At 34.2% G+C, this 19,720-nt stretch overlaps 2 protein-coding genes and 1 pseudogene across 4 annotated transcripts in view; 1 reads left to right on the plus strand and 2 right to left on the minus strand.

Annotated features, from left to right (window-relative positions):
• Positions 1 to 567: 567 nt before the first annotated feature.
• Positions 568 to 19,720, minus strand: part of LOC131843102 (uncharacterized) — a 97,786-nt gene continuing 78,633 nt past the window's right edge. For 2 of the 3 annotated variants that reach the window (XM_059191698.1, XM_059191697.1), the window contains exons 2-3: positions 5,097 to 5,283; positions 3,209 to 3,807 (exon numbers count right to left, since the gene is read on the minus strand). In XM_059191698.1, coding sequence (XP_059047681.1) covers positions 3,511 to 3,807; positions 5,097 to 5,216 — 417 coding nt within the window. In that variant the 5' untranslated portion in view covers positions 5,217 to 5,283 and the 3' untranslated portion in view covers positions 3,209 to 3,510. Of the gene's footprint in view, positions 613 to 3,208; positions 3,808 to 5,096; positions 5,284 to 19,720 lie in introns of those variants that run through there. The other variant, XM_059191699.1, reaches the window with a different exon arrangement.
• LOC131843125 (uncharacterized) lies at positions 6,014 to 6,826 on the plus strand. Its single transcript, XM_059191728.1, has one exon. The coding sequence runs from the start codon at positions 6,149 to 6,151 to the stop codon at positions 6,824 to 6,826; it is 678 nt and encodes a 225-aa protein (XP_059047711.1). The 5' UTR covers positions 6,014 to 6,148.
• On the minus strand, positions 17,130 to 18,218 carry LOC131843126 (uncharacterized; annotated as a pseudogene).

The following is a 19,720-nucleotide window of genomic DNA, read 5'->3' on the forward strand; positions in this document are numbered from 1 at the left end:
AAGCTGTCAAGAGAACATGAGGTGGTCAGTGGAGCCCATCCTGACAAATTCACCAAGAATTTATCACGCTAGTTTCCAGGGGGAACCGCGTGGAGGTCAACCTGACATGGTACATTGCTAGCAATAAGATCATCAGTCCACGTTACTAACAATCTCCTTTCCCCCACGTCACAGGCGCTTCGAGATGCGGTAATGGCGGCAGAGTTTCAATTCAAGTAACAATATACTAAATTAAATAAGTTTGTGCTGGGCTAGCTCTTAGGCAGTGAAAAGTGTAGTCAAGCTTTGGAAGACAAGCTGCATCAGTTCCAGTGAAATCAAGCCTTCAAGAAATCGCTCCAGCCATCAACTGTGAGTCTTATTTTTATCTTATGCAAGCCATTGTACGCATCCCTACTTAACCTTTCAAAACTGAGCTATCTTCTTTTTATACCCCCTGGTCGGGTTCCAGGTTATAAACGGAGGCAATCCTTTTCAGGCCCGACCATTAGTGCATATAGTAAAAAGCTGTTAATTTAGTATTACAAACAGACAGTTCAATTTTATATATGTATTAATAATACTCACATTTCGGTTAGTCACCAGTCAGCTTCTTATAACTTTGTCTAAAATCTGGAATCAAACTCAGAAAAATATTACACATACATATTCTCATCAAGTTACTTTTTAAAAAAGTAGTCTATGTTATTCCTTATTACATCAGCTACCTGATAGAAAAAGTTCCGTCAAAATCGGTCCAGCCATTTCAGAGATTTGCCACAACAAACAGTCGGACAAAAATTGTAAAAAATGATATTTTGGTGTATGTTCATATGCTTGTAAAAAATGGTTATTTCAATATTACAAACAGACACTCCAATTTTATTTATATATAAAGATTACGTGTCACGTTGTTTGTCCGCGATGGACTCTTAAACTACTGAACTGATTGCAAATTTGATTAGCACATTGTGTGCAATTTGATCCAACTTGAAAGATAGGATAGCTTACATCTCAATTTATAGTCGCAATATTATTTTATTCAAGAACCTTAGCCACAGCAACGCGTGGCCAGTTCTACTAGTCTAATATATATTCTTAACGTCTTAAATATATTGAAGTTATAGATGGGTCATTTCTAAATGTACACATAAATTAAAAAAATCATTATATATCTTATTTTTATAATACTAAATTATAAAATCCACCAATACGCAATTAAAGTAGAAATTTGAATTTTCAATTAACATTTCAGAAACAAATGATTTTATGGATTATTGAAAGAAATATCAGCCTTAATTTACTTATGAATAAAATTTATAATCAACCAAGTAATAAATCTATTTTATATTACGTATATTTGACAAGAAAAGAAATATATATAAATAAATAAATGGTAGATACCTAGTGAATTACCAGCCAATAATTCAAAAGGCATTATAAATAAAATAAATAAAAAAGTTTTTATTTTCCAAAATAAGACTATTACATGTATTTCTTTAATTATATATTTATACATATTATTATTTAACTTATATTCATTCTGATAATTTTTATTCATAAAGATACATACTAGAAATAATATAATAGCAAAACGGAAAAAATAAAAACTAGGAGTAAAAATAAAAAATAATAAAAAAAATCTACTTCAGGCCCTATTGTATAAGACCTTCAATTTTTTGTGTAATGTAGTACTCTATAGACAATTTAAGTGTCTTTTATTTGCCAAAATAATGTTATAACGTCCAGACAATTACAATATGAATAAGTCATTAATAACAAAACGTTCATTATATAATAGACTAGACTGTGTTCAGACTAGTTGATATATTATAGCTATTGTAATGTATATTAACACAGGCATATGCCAGACAGACAGACAATACCCAGACAGAATTGTAGATATTATAGTATAACAGTCCAGACGACTATGATTAACCTAATTATTGAATTTTGTATGAGTTATATTGCTTCTTTTTAGTTAATTTGGTATTGAACATGTATTATATATGTTGTATCTATTATATATGGTCGATAAATATTCTAACACTTATTAATTTTTTGTAATTTAGAGAGTAAGTAAAGTAAAAACTTTATATAATACAATTTTAGAGAATAATTTAACACCGTTACTGGTACCTACGAGTTTCTCTGTCCAGTAACGGTGGTCAGATTTCCCCACCGAATATTTGTAGCTGGTAGTGTTGACATCCAAGCTACATCTGAACTCTATTCAACGACTGATGATGCCTCGTTCAGAGGCGAAACACGTGTCGCAATATGGGTGTAGACTCAATAACGGTCGGAATTTGATCGCCATTAGAGAAGGTCGTAACGGTAGTCAAGTTTCCACACCGAATATTTGTGGTCTCACACATGCTAATTATAGCGGAATTAAACAAAATCATATAAATCCATTAAGTAATTAAATATAACACCTAATTCGATGAAATAAATACCAATTTTAATTGACTTCAGAAATTAACAATTATGTATGCTCTTTGTGTGTTTTCGTGGATAACTTCTTTAATTGTGGATTTTTACCATCCTTTTTCTTGTTTGGAAGGTTTTGTACTTACATAAGTGGTTCTATTGTCACCAAGTCAAATTCAAAATTCAAAATTCAAAAATCATTTATTAATGTAGGACATTTTAGCCGCTTATGAACGTCAAATTTTTACATTTTAAATTTATTTTTCCCTACCGTCCAGTTCGGTATATAGATACAATTGAGAAGAACTGGCAAGAAACTCAATTGAATTACTTTTTTTTATTTTAAAGCCAGTTTATTTACAATGTATTTTTATATAGGTGTCTATGTCTAACATTAAATGAAAATTCAGTGCATGAACAACTATTGCCATGCCTACTCGTCATTCAAGAAATCGATTAGTGAGTATGTAATAGGCTTTGCTCAGTAAATATGATTTAACAGATGTTTTGAATTTATTTAAGGGTAATTCCAACATATCCTTTGGTATCTTATTGTAAATTTTTATACCTATTCCCATAAAAGACCTCTGAAGAAGAAGTCAGAATTTGATAATGTGTGTATAAAATTACTAGCTGTGAAAACCTATAAGTAGCCTTTCTGATTGTATTTTATTTATCTCTACGTTTGTATATAGCTTTGGTTTTCCGAATATAAATAAATAAATAGGCTAGCCAGTCTGGGATTATATATTTGAATTTTTAGATTAAGATGTTCAGTTATTTGTTGTCACCGGTTTTTTCGTGAACTTACTTACATATATGTTTTGTTTCAGATACATAAATATAATAAAAAATACAAACCAATAATTTAATTATGACAAATTTAAATTAGTCTTTTTGCGACTCGGCTTGTAATTTCGGACAAAATTACAAATGAAATGTGTGCGTTTTGGAGGATCTTAGAAAACCATTTAGTATTTTGTAACTACACCATTGAAATAGTTAACGTGTAGTAATTGCTAAAGTTTAAAATTAACTGTACCTTACTATAAACTTAGCAATTTGAAAAAAGAAAAAAATTAAACAATGAGCCACAGTTTAGAAAAAATATGTCTCATTATTATTCTGTGCATAAAATAGTGTGGTTAGGGTCAACGTCCTCGCGGTCGAGGACGGTGTCGTGTGCTTATGTGGAGAGGAGCGGAGTGGGAAGGTAGGAACGGAGCTGGAAATACCTCTATGTGCTATCGCTATGATTTCCCTCATAGCGTGCTCGTTGTCGTGGTGCGTGTCCGGATGCACCCGGGGCTGAGGATCAGCGGCGCGAGCCAGGATTTGGCGCACCACGTCGTGGGGCGGCGCGCCCTGCGGCGTCGGCCGCGACGTAAGACCCAGCTGCAATATTGCATATTTTATATATTTTGCTAGAAGCAGTGGGCCGAAACTTCTATTATTGGCATGGTATAAATATTTGTATTCATGAGTATGACTGTTTATATGTATATTATTTATGCATTTAAAAAAAATGTTATTAGGTATCTATCCACACAGTTGCCTAGTTACCACAACAGCAATAGCTTGGGATTAGATGACGCTGTGTGAATTGTCCAGGGTTTTTATTATAGAAGTTACCTCTGCTTCTTAACTTGGGACTACATGGCGCTGTGCGCATTGTTGTAGGTTATTACTATAGAATCCATAGAGGCTCTGTGTGAATTATCCAGAGTATTATTATTACAGAAGTTAGCTCTGCTTAGTTTGGGACTAGATGGCGTTGTATGTCAAGGGATATAACTATAGAATCCAAAAATATCTGTCACCTTGCTGATTATTATAGAATTGTCCAAGGGCGGTGTCACTACGACCTTGGTTAGAGAAACTAGATGGCGTTATGACTTAATGCTATTACTGTAAGGGCTGGCACTGTGTGAATCGTAGTAGGTTATTACTATAGAATCCAAAAAGCTCTGTGAGATTTGTCCAGGGTTGTTCTTATAGAAGGTGTAAGGGCGGTGTCACCTTGGCGAGTATGTGCGACTTGATGCGCTCAAGGCGTGAATTATCCAGATTTATTATTATAAAAGTCAGCTCTGCTTAGCTTGGGACTAGATGCCGCTATGTGAATTGTCAAGGGATATTACTACGGAACCCACAAAGCCTTGGCGAGCGCAAATTAGCTTGAAACTAGATGGTGAAATATGAAATTATTATAGAAGTTAACGCTGCTTATCTTGGGACTAGATGGCGCTCTATGAATTGTCCATGGTTATTACTATAGAATCCAAAATGGCTCTATATATATCGTCATAGGTTATTACTATAGAAGGTGTAGGGGCGGTGTCACCTTGGCGAGTATGTGCGACGTGATGCGCTCAGGGCGCTGTATGAATTGTCCAGAGTTATTATTACAGAAGTTAGCTCTGCTTAGCTTGGGACTAGATGGCGTTGTATGTCAAGGGATATAACTATAGAATCCAAAATATCTGTCACCTTGGCGAGCGCTGATTAGCTTGGGACTAGATGCCGCTGTGTGAATTGTCCAGAGTGATTATTATTACTACAGAAGCCATAAAGGCTTTGTCACTACGACGAACTCTGGTTAGATTGAAACTAGATGGCGTTGTATGAATTCTTGTGGATTTGTGTCTTGGCTATTATTATAGGAAGTGTAAGGGCTGTGTCACCTTGGCGAGTATGTGCGACTTGATGCGCTCGAGGCGCGCGGCGTCCTGCGGCGGGCGCGCGGCGGTCGCTCGGCACGGCGCGAGTGCCAGCGCCGCACACACCACGAGCCAGGCGCGCATGGGCGCCTAGCCGAGCCGCGCGCTCACCCGGCGCCATCGCACACGCGGCAACGCGACATTTCCGCGCCTGCGCACCAATAGATCATACCTTAATATTTTTTTAATGTGAGACTAATACTAACAATTATCATTATTAATTTATTTGCATATAACAATAGTTCATCTTTAACCTACTGTGTTATCGAACACGCACCAACGTGACAATACCGCGCCGGTGCACTACAGTGCATACCTTAATATTTATTAAATGTGAAACTTTACCACTTACACTAAAAATTATAATTATAGTAACTTTAACAATTTATTCTCTAACAACAATAGACCATCTTTACTGACAATGTCATCGAACACGCGACATTACCGCGCCTGCGCACCAAAACACCATACCCTAATATATATATATTTATAGAGTATAGACTTGTGACTGTGCAGTGAAGACACGTTATTGTTGGTCCGTATATTTAAATACAATAACACCTCAAAAACTTTATATTTTTGCACAAAGTTATACATTAAGTTGAAAAGTAATATTGACTGTAACATAACTACAAGCAGCGAGAAATAATTTCAAGTTTATACACTTAAATAATCAAAAGAAGTTAAGAATATTCCAGTGACCGGCCGTATTGGAAGCCGTGAGTGTTGCATTGTTTGTTAATGAATCATCATGACTAAGTAAATTTCTACCTACTGAAGGAACTGTACATATAGGGTATAGGATCACAAATTTCATCAATTAACATCATCGTCTGTTGCTACGTAACGTAAACGTACGTTGCATAAATTGCTACGGTTTATTTAGCACAAAGAGCCGAAGTTCAAATCCCACCACACTGTCATTTTTTGTGAATTATTTGATTTAACTTATACATTTCGTCGAAGCTAAAGGTAACACACACACATCAAATAGTAACAGTTTTGACAGCAATAAAATGGCCACTAAGAGTAATCGAAAATGTGGTGCATGTTTGAAGGACATAATGGATAATAACTTCATTACATGTAGCATAGAATCTTGTAAAACGTCATTCCATCGTGACATATGCATAGGGCCGTCTCTTCCAGAAGACCCACGTAATTGGGTTTGTCAAAAATGTCGTTGCAATTTAAAAAAAGGAGGTGATAACTCAAATACTCCAGTCAAAACATCATACACTAGCGGTAACGTTACTTTGCGTACAAAAAACAAAGTTATTGTGTCGAATGACAAATCATCAGATGCAGAGGTAAGCTTGGGTACTCTGATTTCCGAAATCCGCTTACTCAGACAAGATGTATCGAAACTGACAGATAAAGTAACGGAAATGTTCACATCACTAAATGAATGCCAAGAAAGGCTCGCGGACGTGGAAATTAAAACCATACGGTCAGATCAGCGTCTTAAATTACTAGAAGTATATCATACTGTCGTTCAGTCGTTGCTGATGTATTGCATAACTGCATGGGGTGGGGCATCAAAGACTCATATGATCTCAATTGAAAGGGCACAAAGATCTGTTCTCAAAGTTATGCTTGGAAAACCTTTCCGATTTCCCACGTATCTTTTACACCAAGAGGCAGCGGTCCTCACAGTTAGGCAGCTCTTTCGCATCATAACTCTCCACAACTAACTGATTTGTCATCACACCAGAGAAGACGCAATATAAGGATTCCTGGCGTTAGAACTACTTTTGCCAAACGATTTAGCACATACTCGTTCCCGTTCTTATATGGAAAAATTCATGCGCTTTGCAAGTTGGAAAATATTACCAAGATTGAAGCTAAACACAAGGTAAAACATTACCTACAAAAATTAGACTATGATGCCACTGAACAAATTTTAAATAGTATTACGTATTCCTAAAATCCCATTCAATCAATAATTTAATAAGAAGGTTAACATGGTGTAATTTGAATAATTTGACTATGCACACATATCATCGCAAGAAATATGATGTTGATCTTTAGGTTTTCTTTTTATTCTATTTTCTGTTTATCTTGTTTCATGTTTTATATAGTCAACAATTGTATTTTTTATGAAATTAATTTAAAAAAATATTAATTTAGTCTGATATGTCAAACTCACTGATCAGTATAATAGTAAATAATTATTTGGCAATTTTTTTGTGGACTCCCGCGATACAGGTTCGCCTAGTGCGGGGTACAATGCATAATAAATTTGGTAATATTTGTACGTTATTTGAATAAATAAATAAATAAAAAATAAATTATTTATACTTACACTTATAATTATCATTTACTAGCCACCCACCCCGGCTTTGCACGGGTGTACATGTATTATATATATAAACCTTCCTCTTGAATCACTCTATCTATTAAAAAACCGATTCAAAATCCGTTGCGTAGTTTTAAAGATTTAAGCATAGGGAGTAGGGACGGACAGACAACGACAGCGACTTTGTTTTATACTATGTAGTGATGATGATAATTTAATTTTTATTTAATTAAAATCTGTAATCTAATCATCCATTAGGGGATTGTCAGTAATGGGAACTAGTAACTTCCATTGCTAGCAATCTACCATGTTAAGTCGAACTTCACGCGGTTCCTTCTGGAAATCATGATGATAAATTCCTAGTGAATTTGTCACGTTGGGGTGACTGACTGAGTAACTCATCATCGATCATCATGCTCATGTTCATCTTATCATCTCTCACTGGTGCCCCGCCAGCGTAAACCGTTATCGCAGAAGTGCACCGTTCCATTATTATTAAAAACATCCATACTCACAAACTTTCGCATTTATAATAATGGTAGACTGATATTTTTACTATTTCATGCTAAACTACTGGATTGGAGGGATTTTGAAACTTTACAATAATATACATCAAAATAACACATAAGCTATAATTTTCACGTGCGTGAAACTGCGGGATCAACTAGTGTATAATAAACAAACGACGACGACCTCGGTGTGTCTCACAAAAAACAAAACCATCCATACTCACAAACTTCAATCCTTAAAACTCCAATCCGATTATAATAGACATTCTGATCGAGGATAAACCAAGAACAAAAAAAAATTGCTCGCTCACTCAGTTAGTAGACGAATATTTTTACTTTATAATATGGATTTTGATTAAACTTTACGATAATATACATCAAAAGCGATGGTCGCGGGTTCGATCAGCTAGTGCATCGCACGGCACAAACATTTGTATTCATGAGTATGATTGTTTGTATCGGTCTGGGTATTTTCTATGTATAATATGTATGTATTTACGAACTAAAAAAATATATATATATCTATGTATTTGTATCAGTTGTAAAAGTTTTTTTAAGTGATATAATGGTTTAAGTACCTACAGTTATTTAAGGCTTCAAAATAGATGGCAATTTTTCTGTGTGAATTAATTAAACAGAGATTATTTATTTATTTATATAAAAATAAATCTACAGTTATCTTTTTTTTTTTTTTTAAACAAACAAATCGTAACTACTGAATGGATTTATATTATTTTGAATTTGATCACCATTAGAGAAGGTCGTAACGGTAGTCAAGTTTCCACACCGAATATTTGTGGTCTCACAGATGCTAACTGTAGCGGAATTAAACAAAATAATAGCAGAATTTCCTAAATAACACGTAAAATTGTTGTTATTGTTTTAATATGTTTTATAATTATTAATATTTCATATTTTGTACATTTTTTCCTAAGCGAGTATATTGGGAAGCTGTAAGGCTTGGGATTCTCGGTGTCGACATCTCTAGTGCTGTTGAGTTCCGCAGTCACCTGGAAGAAAAGGTAAAGCTGGCGTCCAAGAAGCTCGGTGTGCTCAATAGAGCGAGGCGGTACTTCACTGCGGACCAGAGACTTTCCTTATGTAAGTCACAGGTTCGGCCGCACATGAAGTACTGCTCATCTTTGGGCGGGAGCACCTGGATACCAGCTCGGTCCTTTTGACTCGGTTCAGAGACATGCTATGAGAATTGTCGATGATCCCAATCTCTCTGGCGGTATCGAGCCACTCAGCTCGAGGCGAGACTTCGCCTCGCTTTGTGTGTTCTACCGATTATACAACGGACTGTGTTCTGAGGAATTGTTCGACATGATGCCGATAGCTACCTTTTACCACCGCACCGCTCGCCATCGACAGGGAATTCATCCCCACACACTGGAACCTAAGTGGTCCCGAACAGTGCGGTTTCAGAGGAGTTTCCTCCCGCGTTCACTTAGATTGTGGAATGAACTTCCTGCCGAGGTTTTCCCACGGAACTACAGCATGGGGTTTTTCAAGAAGGGTATATTAAGGTTTCTTAAGGGTTGGCAACGCGCAAGTGATACCCCTGGTGTTTCAGGCGTTCATAGGCTACGGTAACCATTTACCATCAGATGGGCCGTATGCTTTATTGCCACCATAGTATATATAATAGTATAAAAAAAAACTCGCTTAGTTTGATGTCAATAAATAAATAAATATAAATCAATTAAGTAGTGAAATGGACTTCCGCAAAATAAAAATTATAAGTCCATATTTCGGTGCAACCCTTCACTATTCGGATTTAAACGAAATTATAATGGCTACGCAAAACTGGGGCAAACTCATCAATCGTTCATTAGGGTAATTGAGAAGTTCTTTATTGACTTGGACATAAAGCCGGCAGTACGACCCGTTCCGATTAAACTTTCAACGTGTTTGCACGCAAGATTTTGTAGACGCACTCCGAAATATGAGATGCTGAATGTAATAGCAGATAATTTAGATGAAACTGAGTTACCATCCAAAAAAGTGAGATATTTCAACTCTGAATTACTATCTTAAAAGTCTTGTTGTATAGATTTTGCAACACATGAGTTGCTTGCTCATTCTTCTTGTGATGAGTCTGCATTCCAAATGAGTGGTAGAAAAAAAGGTGACTATTCAAAACTGGTTTTGTATTCACACACTTAAACTTAAATTGTAAGTAAGAATAAATTATTTAAAAGAGCAACACACAAGTTTCTTGCTTGTTCTTCTTGTGATGAGACAGCATTCCGAATGAGCGGTATATTAAAAAAAAAATGTTATGACTATTCAAAAGTGCTTCAATGTAAGTTTATTTGAATAAATGATTTTCTATTCTATTCTATTCTACTGCTTATATTAAGTTTATTTGAATAAAGATTATTTCATTTCATATCCTAAAATGTGAATACTATAACTATCAGATGGCAACTGTAAGTAGCTATGACGTGGTCTGGTGTTTTGAGTAGTCATGCTCAGTAAAATGTCCAGACATGTGGCGGCGTGGTAGGCCGGGTCATTGGGCTCCCTAAAATATAGTCGAGCGCAGTGATGGCTGGCTCATCCGTCATACTCGTGAACGGGTGCTGCTCGTAGGGACCGGTCTGCTTTAATCACTATGACTGATTTCCTCTTATTAATTGTTTAACAAATTGGTTGTATATTTAATATCTTTTCTATTTGAGTATTTAATTGAATTAATACTAATTGGTAGTTTGTATTCACACACTTGAACTTAAAAATGTAAAGTAACAATAAAATTATTTAAAAGAGCAACACGCAAGTTTCTTGCTCGTTCTTCTTGTGACGAGACATCTTTCCGAATAAGCGGTAGATTAAAAAAAATGTGATGACTATTCAAAAGTGCTTCAAAGTAAGTTTATTTGAATAAATGATCTATTCTATTCTTTAAGATTCGTCATTAAAAAATACATACAATTCAATTTTTTTACCATCGATCCCTATTCTTTAATATTTTATACTTAACATGGCAAAGCCCTATTTCTTAATAGCTATATTAATACTTCACATGGTAAAACAACATTTACCGGGTCATCTAGTTGTTAATATATAATTTTGAATATTCCTTCCACGTGTTAGGTTTATTTATATTCATTACAAGGACTAGGGGTGTGTCGATGTGTGTACGTGTGGTGCCACTACAATCATCAAAGTAAAATCACCATAGATGTATTATGTTATACTACATCACAACCTCGGTGGTCTAGCGGTCTAGCACACCGCTACGTCCGATGGTCGCGGGTCGATTCCTCGCACAGCACAAACATTTGTATTTATGAGTATGATTGTTTGTATCGGTCTAGGTATGTATTTACGAAAAAAAATATCTATGTATTTGTATCATTTGTCTAGGACACAAGCTTTAGCTAGCTTAGGTTTAGATGGCGCTGTGTGAATTGTCCTGAGATTATTATTAGATTATTATTATTATTACATCAATATTACTAATCATTAAGGAGCAGGACATTCTCGATTATATACGACCCAAGAGTAACCTGACATTGAGGGTGACGTAGCTGAAGTCGAGTCACAACGCGAGTTTCAAAGCGTTTGTGGCCCTGGTCCCCACCAACTTGCTGCCCACCTTCATGAAAGAGGACTACTGGCCGAAAGGTGTGGTATATCGGCGCTACCGTGGCAGATTGCCGTCTTAAGTCCGTGATCACACAGACAATATCATTGTATTAGTTTTTAAATATTATATTATATGTATGTTAGTCTATAAGGTATTTATAATATGGGTCTAGTTGCCTGAAATATCTGAATAAATAAATAAATATACTAGCTGTATACTCGACTACGTCTGCGTGGAATTTAACTTTATTTTTCTAAAATAAAGTTTTAGAAAAATTGGCAGGTATGGCAATTTATTGGCAGGTAGCCGATGTAATAAGCCTAAGTTACTCCTTATTACATCAGCTACCTGCCAATAAAAGTGCGTCAAAATCGATCTAGCCATTACAGAGATAAGCCGGAATAAGCAGTAACAGAACTTGTAAAAAATGTTATTTTGGTGTATGTACCGTATTTATATTGTGTGTAAAAACAGACACTCCAATTTTATTTATATGTATAGATTCTCTAATTAATATATATAACAAAATACTATATATATATATGTCAGTTTACTGACTAATATTCTGTTCTACCATTATAAATTCAAATTCAAAAATCATTTATTCATGTAGGACATTTTAGCCGCTTATGAACGTCAAGTTTTTACATTAAAACTTTTTTTCCCTGCCGTCCATTTCGGTATATTAATTAGTAATAATTAACTGTAATTCTATAATTGTTACCTCATTAAGTTAATTGTCATTTTTAAGTTATAAATTTTAATCCAAGGTTTTAAGCTCTGTGTATAATATGAATGTGGATGGATGTAAAGGGAGGGGACGCCCTAAGAAAAGATGGATGGATTGTGTGAAAGATGATATGAATAAAAGAAGAGTATGCTCAGATATGACGACCGATAGAGAGCAGTGGAAGAGAATGACATACTGCGCCGACCCCAAATAATGGGATAAAGGGAAGGCAATGATGTTTCAAGCTCTATTATTTAAATACTAGCTACGCACACCGGCTTCGCATGGGGAGTGCATGTATTATATATATAAACCTTCCTCTTGAATCACTCAGTCTATTAAAAGAAATCTATTAAAAAAGTTTAAATATTTAAGCATACACAGGAATTAACAGCGACAGTGACTTTGTTTTATACTAAGCTATCTGGGCAAGTAGCTTATGTAATAAAGAGTAACTTAGCTACTTTTATTTTAGAAAGATAAAGTTATTTTCCACGCGGAGGAAGTCGCAGGTACAGCTAGAACTTTAGAATTAAATGTTTATAATGTTTAAGATTAAGTTAATGCAGTGACAATTAACAACTTCTGCCTATCTCTTATAGCATTACAGTCGTAAGAATATTTATTGAACATAAAAAGATAGCTGAATATACAAGATGGGAGGACAATGATGACGAGATCAATAAAGATGCGTACAAGATAATGTTGTATGCAAATAACGTATGCCACACGCGGGGTAAAGATGAATAGCACTTTCTTTCAATTCTCTCATTTATATATCTGACTCTAGAGATAAACAAAATATGCAGATTTTGCCGAGCTGAAGAGAAAATGCCTCTACATATCCTATATTGTTGTAGCTTAACTCATGTATAAACAAAACATCTATTTTGGAAAGTAAAATTTATCCTAAGGAGATAAAAACTGTCACTTTAAATTTTGTCACTTTAAATCCCATTAGTTGTAGCCTACTCATGTATAAACGAAACATCTCCTTTGGAAAGTATACTCTATCCTAAGGAGATAAAAACTCTCACTTTCAATTTCCTCATTTATATATCTGTCTCTATAGACAAACAATATATGCATAATTTTGCCGAACTGAAGAGAAAATGCCTCTACATATACTATGTTATTGTAGCTTAACTCATGTATAAACAAAACATCTATTTTGAAAAGTATAATCTATCCTAAGGAGATAAAAATTGTCACTTTCAACTTTCTCATTTATACATCTGTCTCTATAGATAAACAAAATATGCAGATTTTGTCGAGCTGAAGAGAAAATAACTCTACATATCCCATGTAGTTGTAGCCTACTCATGTATAAACAAAACATTTATTTTGGAATGTATATTCTATCTTGAGGAGATCAAAACCATCGCTCCTAAGAATATCCTGCAATTCAAGTGCTTGATTAGTCTAGGTAGTGAACTTTGAAAATATGAATTTCAAAATAAATCTATATTTTTGTAAATATATACAAGCTCATCTGAAAAGAATAAGAACCGAGTTTCTTGTCAGTTCATATTGGATTGAAAGCACTTGACCGTAGATTTGACATATCATAAAAATAAAAAAAATCAAAATATCTTTATTCATGTAGGTGTATTACAGACTTATGATATGTCAAATCTACCGTCAGTTCGGAATGATTTCGAGATGAGAAGAACTGACAAGAAACTCAGCACGTATTTTTTTTTTAAATAAATGTTGTACATATTTACAATAATACAGATTCATTTAAATTCAAACTTGGGAGCATAAAGTGACCACCAGCATATGCTATTGCAAAAACAAAAAATCTAATCAGTGTTCGCAACCTGAACAGACCAGTCCCCACATTAGAATCTGTAATAGACGTAGATGAATAAAGATATATTGATTATAATTTTTAACACATACTAGTATCATTGCAATCATTCATATTTCTACTATTGTTCACTATTCAGATTTATTATTATTATTTATTATTATAGCCTTTATTCAGATTCAACTTATACATTATTTTAAAACAAACAAACAAAGCTAATAGAATAACTATTTTCGTTTTAAGTTTTAAACTTAAAACGAAAATAGTTATTCTATTATTTGGATCTTTTTTAATGTCTGTAGATCTGTTTGCCAATCGGCAAAGGCCTCCTCCAATCGTTTCCATTCTTCTCTTTCTTGTGCCACCCTGTTCCACATTACTCCTGCCACTGTCCTAATATCATCATCCCATCTTGTGTGGGGTCTGCCTCTTTTCCTTTTTCCTTCCCTGGGATACCATCTTGTCACTTTCTTACTCCATTTATCATCTCCTCTTATTATGTGACCTGCCCATCTCCATTTGAGTCTTTTAATTTTCAAATTTATATCTGTAACTTTTGTTTTATTCCGGATGATGTAGTTTTTCAGTCTGTCTGATCTCTTGACATTCAGCATACTCCTTTCCATAGCGTGTTGACAACTTGCGAGTTTACTTGTCATTTCATGACTTAAAGTCCATGATTGGCATCCATACATAAGGACGGGTAAAATGCAGGTGTTAAATAGTTTGGTTTTAATACTAATATGAAGTTTTTTATCTTTCATAACCTCTCTCATGCTCCAATATTTACTCCAGCTGTTAGTAATTCTTCTCTTTACTTCTTCATGCATCGGTTGTTCTTGAGTTATAAGCTGTCCTAAATAGATGTATTCATCAGTATAATTTATTTCAGAGTTACCTAAGAGTATCGTGTCTTTAGTTCCATTTGTCATCACTCTAGTTTTTTCTGGGTTCAGTGTTAAGCCTACTTTCTTACTTTCTATGGCAAGATCTGCGATCATAGCATTAATCTCTTTAGATGTTTCAGCGAATAGTACTATGTCATCAGCGAATCTCAGATGTGTTAAAGATTCGCCGTTTACCATGATACCAAAATTTTTCCATTTGATTTGTCTGAAAACTGATTCCAAAACAGCTGAAAATATTTTTGGAGATAGGGGGTCTCCTTGTCTAACGCCTTTGCCAACATTAAATGAATGACCTTTCTTGTCTAGCTGGATCCTAGCTGTACTATAAATATATACATTCTTTATTAATCTGATGTATTTGTGCTCAACCCCTTGTTCCGCTAATGTTTCCCATATATTTTTGTGTAGCAGAGAGTCAAATGCTTTGCTGTAGTCGACAAATGCAATATAGTATGTAAGTTGATATTCTTTGTACTTCTCTAAAATTTGACGAACTACATGGATATGATCAATGACAGAGTAACCCTTACGAAATCCAGCCTGTTCTATCGGTTGATGTTCGTCTAGCGTTCTTTCAAGTCGTTTTAAAATGACCTTGGCGAAGATTTTGTAAATGTTTGACATAAGGCTGATAGGGCGATAGTTTCCTATTTCGAATTTATCTCCTTTCTTATATAACAGGATAATGTTAGATTCTGTCCATTGCTGAGGTATTATTTCAGTTTCTAATATAGTGTTAAACATATCAGTAGGGCTGGTATTAAGATTTCCTTGTCATATTTTAGGAATTCGTTACTTATGCCATCGGGACCCGGTGTTTTATCTAATCTCTGGGTAACTATAGCCTTTTCGACTTCTGCTCTAAGAATACTAGGAACGCTTGTGGTACCGACCAGATCGATTCCACCTTCCGTGATGTCCCCTTTGTACAGTTTCTTGTAATAAGATGTGGCTATTTCCAGAATGTCTGCTCTGCGGTGGTTCCATTTTCCATCATAGTTTTTCATTTTAACTATCCAGTCCATTGAGTTTTTCAAGTCTTTGTATGCTTTTTTGGCTCCGCCTGTTTTCCATATATACCTTTCTAGAATTTCCATTTTTCTTTGTTTCCTGTCCTTTCTTATGCTATTTTTTATTTCTTTACTAATCTTCGTTAGATATTTTCTTCTGTCATTTATGCCTCGAGCGCTGATTAAGTGGTTTCTCTCTTCTAGTAATTGTATGGTATTTGTTGATAGCCATTTTCTTGGTTCATTTTTTATATTTGCGATTTTTTGTATTTGGGTTTTCATTATATTTTCTAACCAGTTGTATTTGTCTTGCGTACCTAAATCCTTTGTTTCAGATTGAAAGTCACTGAATTTGTCCCTTAGAGCAATTGTTATTTGTTCAGTCTGATGGTTTCCGATCGTTACTTTTGCTATTCCACATCTTGGTCTAGACTTTTTTGGTTCGTTTAATACCAGTTCTGTTCTAATTAGTCTGTGATTGGTGTTAAAGTTCAATTTGTTGATTACGGAAAAATTTGAGAAATAACTATTTTTATTAGTCATTATGAAATCGATTTGATTTTTTGTTTTACTGTCCGGTGAGATCCAAGTCCACATATTTTTCTTATTTTTCATGAATATAGTGTTTAAGATGGTTAGGTTATTTTCAAGGGCAAAATTCATGATCTGTTCTCCATTTCTACTTCTTGTTTTACTACTATATGTGTATGATCCTAGTACCTTTTCTTCTCCTGGACGTCTCTTTCCTATTTGACCATTGCAGTCTCCCATTATTATAAGGTTTTTATGACCGTGTTCCTGGATAGCATTGTTTAGATTAAAGTAGAATTTATTTATAGTTTCTTGATCAGATTGTTCAGTTGGAGAGTATATTTGTACAATAGACCAGGGGTTCTTATATTCAGGTAATTTCAGATTCAATATTGCAATACGTTCCGAAATACCTATAAATTCTTCCACGTAATTAATTAAACTATTTTTAACAATGAATCCAACCCCATGAAGGCCTGGGGTCTGCCTTTATGACAAAATAGGTAGTCTGGATAAGATATGATATTTTACTCTTCTCACTTCACTGAGACCAACAATGTCCCATTTGATGTCTTTTAGCACATACATTAGTTCTGTAATATTTTCTTCATTTTTTAGCGTGAGTACATTGAGGGCTGCTATGTATATTTTATTTTTACGACTTTCTTTACTGTTATTGTTGTTATTGATTATTGTTTTTTTTGTTATTGGAGGGTTGTGGTCTCTTTCCCCCACGAGGACCAGTCGGCTTGGGGGAGATTGGTGTGTTTTTATTTCTTTGTTAGTTTCTTCGATTAGATTTGGTTTCCGTTTGCCGATTATTAATTGTTATTGTTTTTTGGTGGTAGATACGTTAGTAAGGGAGTTGGATCTAGACCTCAACATATCAAAGGCATTTGTTCTGTTCGACTTAACTGAGGAAACAATCTGTTGTTTTTTGGAGTGGCTGTTGTAAACGGAAGGTGAAGTAGAAGATTCCCTCTTCCTTTTATCTTGGTTGTTGATGTTCTTTTTTACTATTAGTTGGTCATATTTCAGAAATGCTATATTGCCTTTTTTTCTCTCTTCAGCTAGTTCCGCTTGTAACATTTTTCTTTTTTCTAAAACTTCTTTTGAGTAATCTTCACTAATATTAATAGTCTTCAAGTCTCTTTTATTTTTAATAATTTCGTTCTTTCTCCAGTTGTTTATAAATGAACATAGTACGGGCCTCGGCTTATTGCTTTCTCTAATCTTAGTTCCTAAACGATAGATTTTGTTGATTTCGTAGTCTTCTATACTAATATTTAGATCATGTTTCAGGTTCTTCTTTATTTCTTGTAGTAATTCAGACGTTGACGATTCTTTTCTTCTACGCCAAATACTATAATATTATTATTTTTCTCCCCTCTTTTCAGGGATTCTATTTCTTTTTCTAATTTTTCTACTTTTATTTTTAGATTTTTATTTTTTTCAACTAAATATAATTTCTCTTCTATTTTATCCATAATACTTTTTGTTAATGAATCCTTTAATTCAGCTGTTTGATTTTGCATCTCAATTTTCATTTTGTCGAATAATATTTCACTATTCAGATATATCTATCAAAATCTAGCGAGTCAATGCCCGAAATGCGGCGTTAACACCGCAATGGAGACAACGATAAGTGCTATAGCATCTCTATTACATTCGTTAACGTAATACCTCATTTGCGTTCATATTAATTTCTTGTTACTGTCACAAATAACTAAATTCCTGTAATAGTGTCGTTTGAAATGTGTAACAATGAAGGCGTGGCGTTATAAGTATCTAATAATAACGTATTACAGTTAATATTGACACATTTTTTGTTAGAATCTCTAAATATTTATCCGGAAATAATAGTTATGTTTCATTTTGTAACAAATGTTCACTATAATTATACACTTACTAGCTTTTGTCCGGCTTCGCTCGCGTTAATTTATCCCCTTAGGGGTGGAATTTATCAAAATCCTTTCTTAGGGGATGCCTACGTCATAATAGCCTTATGCACGCAAAGTCTCAGCCCGATCGGTTTAAAATTGACAAAGTTTCATACAAACTTTCATCCCCTATCTTATCCCCTTGGGAGTAAAATTAATCAAAATCTTTTCTTAGCGGATGCCTAAGTCATAACATCTTGCATTAGATCACTATGTCAGTCACCTTTGAGTTATATATATTTAGATTATAGTTTCAAGGTTTAGTGATTTTCTGCCCCAGTTTTCAAATTCAAACTCAAAAATCATTTATTCATGTAGGACACTTTAGCCGCTTATGAACGTCAAAATTTTTTTTCATTATACAGTCCATTTCATTATACAGATTCAAATCAAAAGAACTGGCAAGATACTCAATTGTTTTTTTTTTTAAAGTAAGTTTATTTACAATGTATATTTATATAGGTGTCTATGTCTAACATTAATTGAAAATCCCGTGCATGAACAACTATTGCCATGCACGCTCGTCATTCAAGTAATCGTTTAGTGAGTAATAGGCTTTGCTCAGTAAATATGATTTAAACAGATGTTTTGAATTTATTCAAATGTAATTCCAGAATATCCTTTGGTTTCTTATTGTAGTTTGAAAGAAATAAAGAAAATATATCGCTATAAAAATTATCAACTATAACTAAACTGTGTTTAATATACGTTATTTATATAATTAACTAGCTGTACACGCGACTTTGTCCGCGTGGAATTTAACATTATTTTTATAAAAGAAAAGTAGCCTGCCAAAAAAAGTCCCGTCAAAATCGGTCCAGCCATTTCAGAGATTAAACGGAACAAACGGACAGACAGACGAAAATTTTAATATTTCGGTGTCTGTACCGTATTTATGTTCATAGGCATGTAGTAAAAAACTGTTATTTCAATATTACAAACAGACACTCCAATGTTATTTATATGTATAGATAAGGTATTAACACGAACAATTTTATGGCAAATAAAATTTACATCTCTCGACGTTTCGACTAGGATGCACTAGCCGTGGTCAAGAGCGGACTAAATATGGTAAATACCTTTATTTACCACAAATTTATTCGTGTTAAGACCCGGTTAATAATATAAATAATGAATGACTAAAATCGATGTAATTTTATCTGTAGTATAAGGCAAAGGTAAGAAATAGAAATAATCATTATTCAAATAAACTCATTACAAGCACTTTTGAATAATCATATTTTAATTCT

The sequence above is a fragment of the Achroia grisella genome, unplaced genomic scaffold, assembly GCF_030625045.1.
Source record: "Achroia grisella isolate CSIRO2021 unplaced genomic scaffold, CSIRO_AGI_Agris_v1 utg2786, whole genome shotgun sequence".
Classification (NCBI taxonomy): Eukaryota; Metazoa; Arthropoda; class Insecta; order Lepidoptera; family Pyralidae; genus Achroia; species Achroia grisella.

Bases quoted from the DNA above. Each gene is read 5' to 3' on its own strand.
- LOC131843125 (XM_059191728.1), top strand. From the start codon at position 6,149: ATGGCCACTAAGAGTAATCGAAAATGTGGTGCATGTTTGAAGGACATA.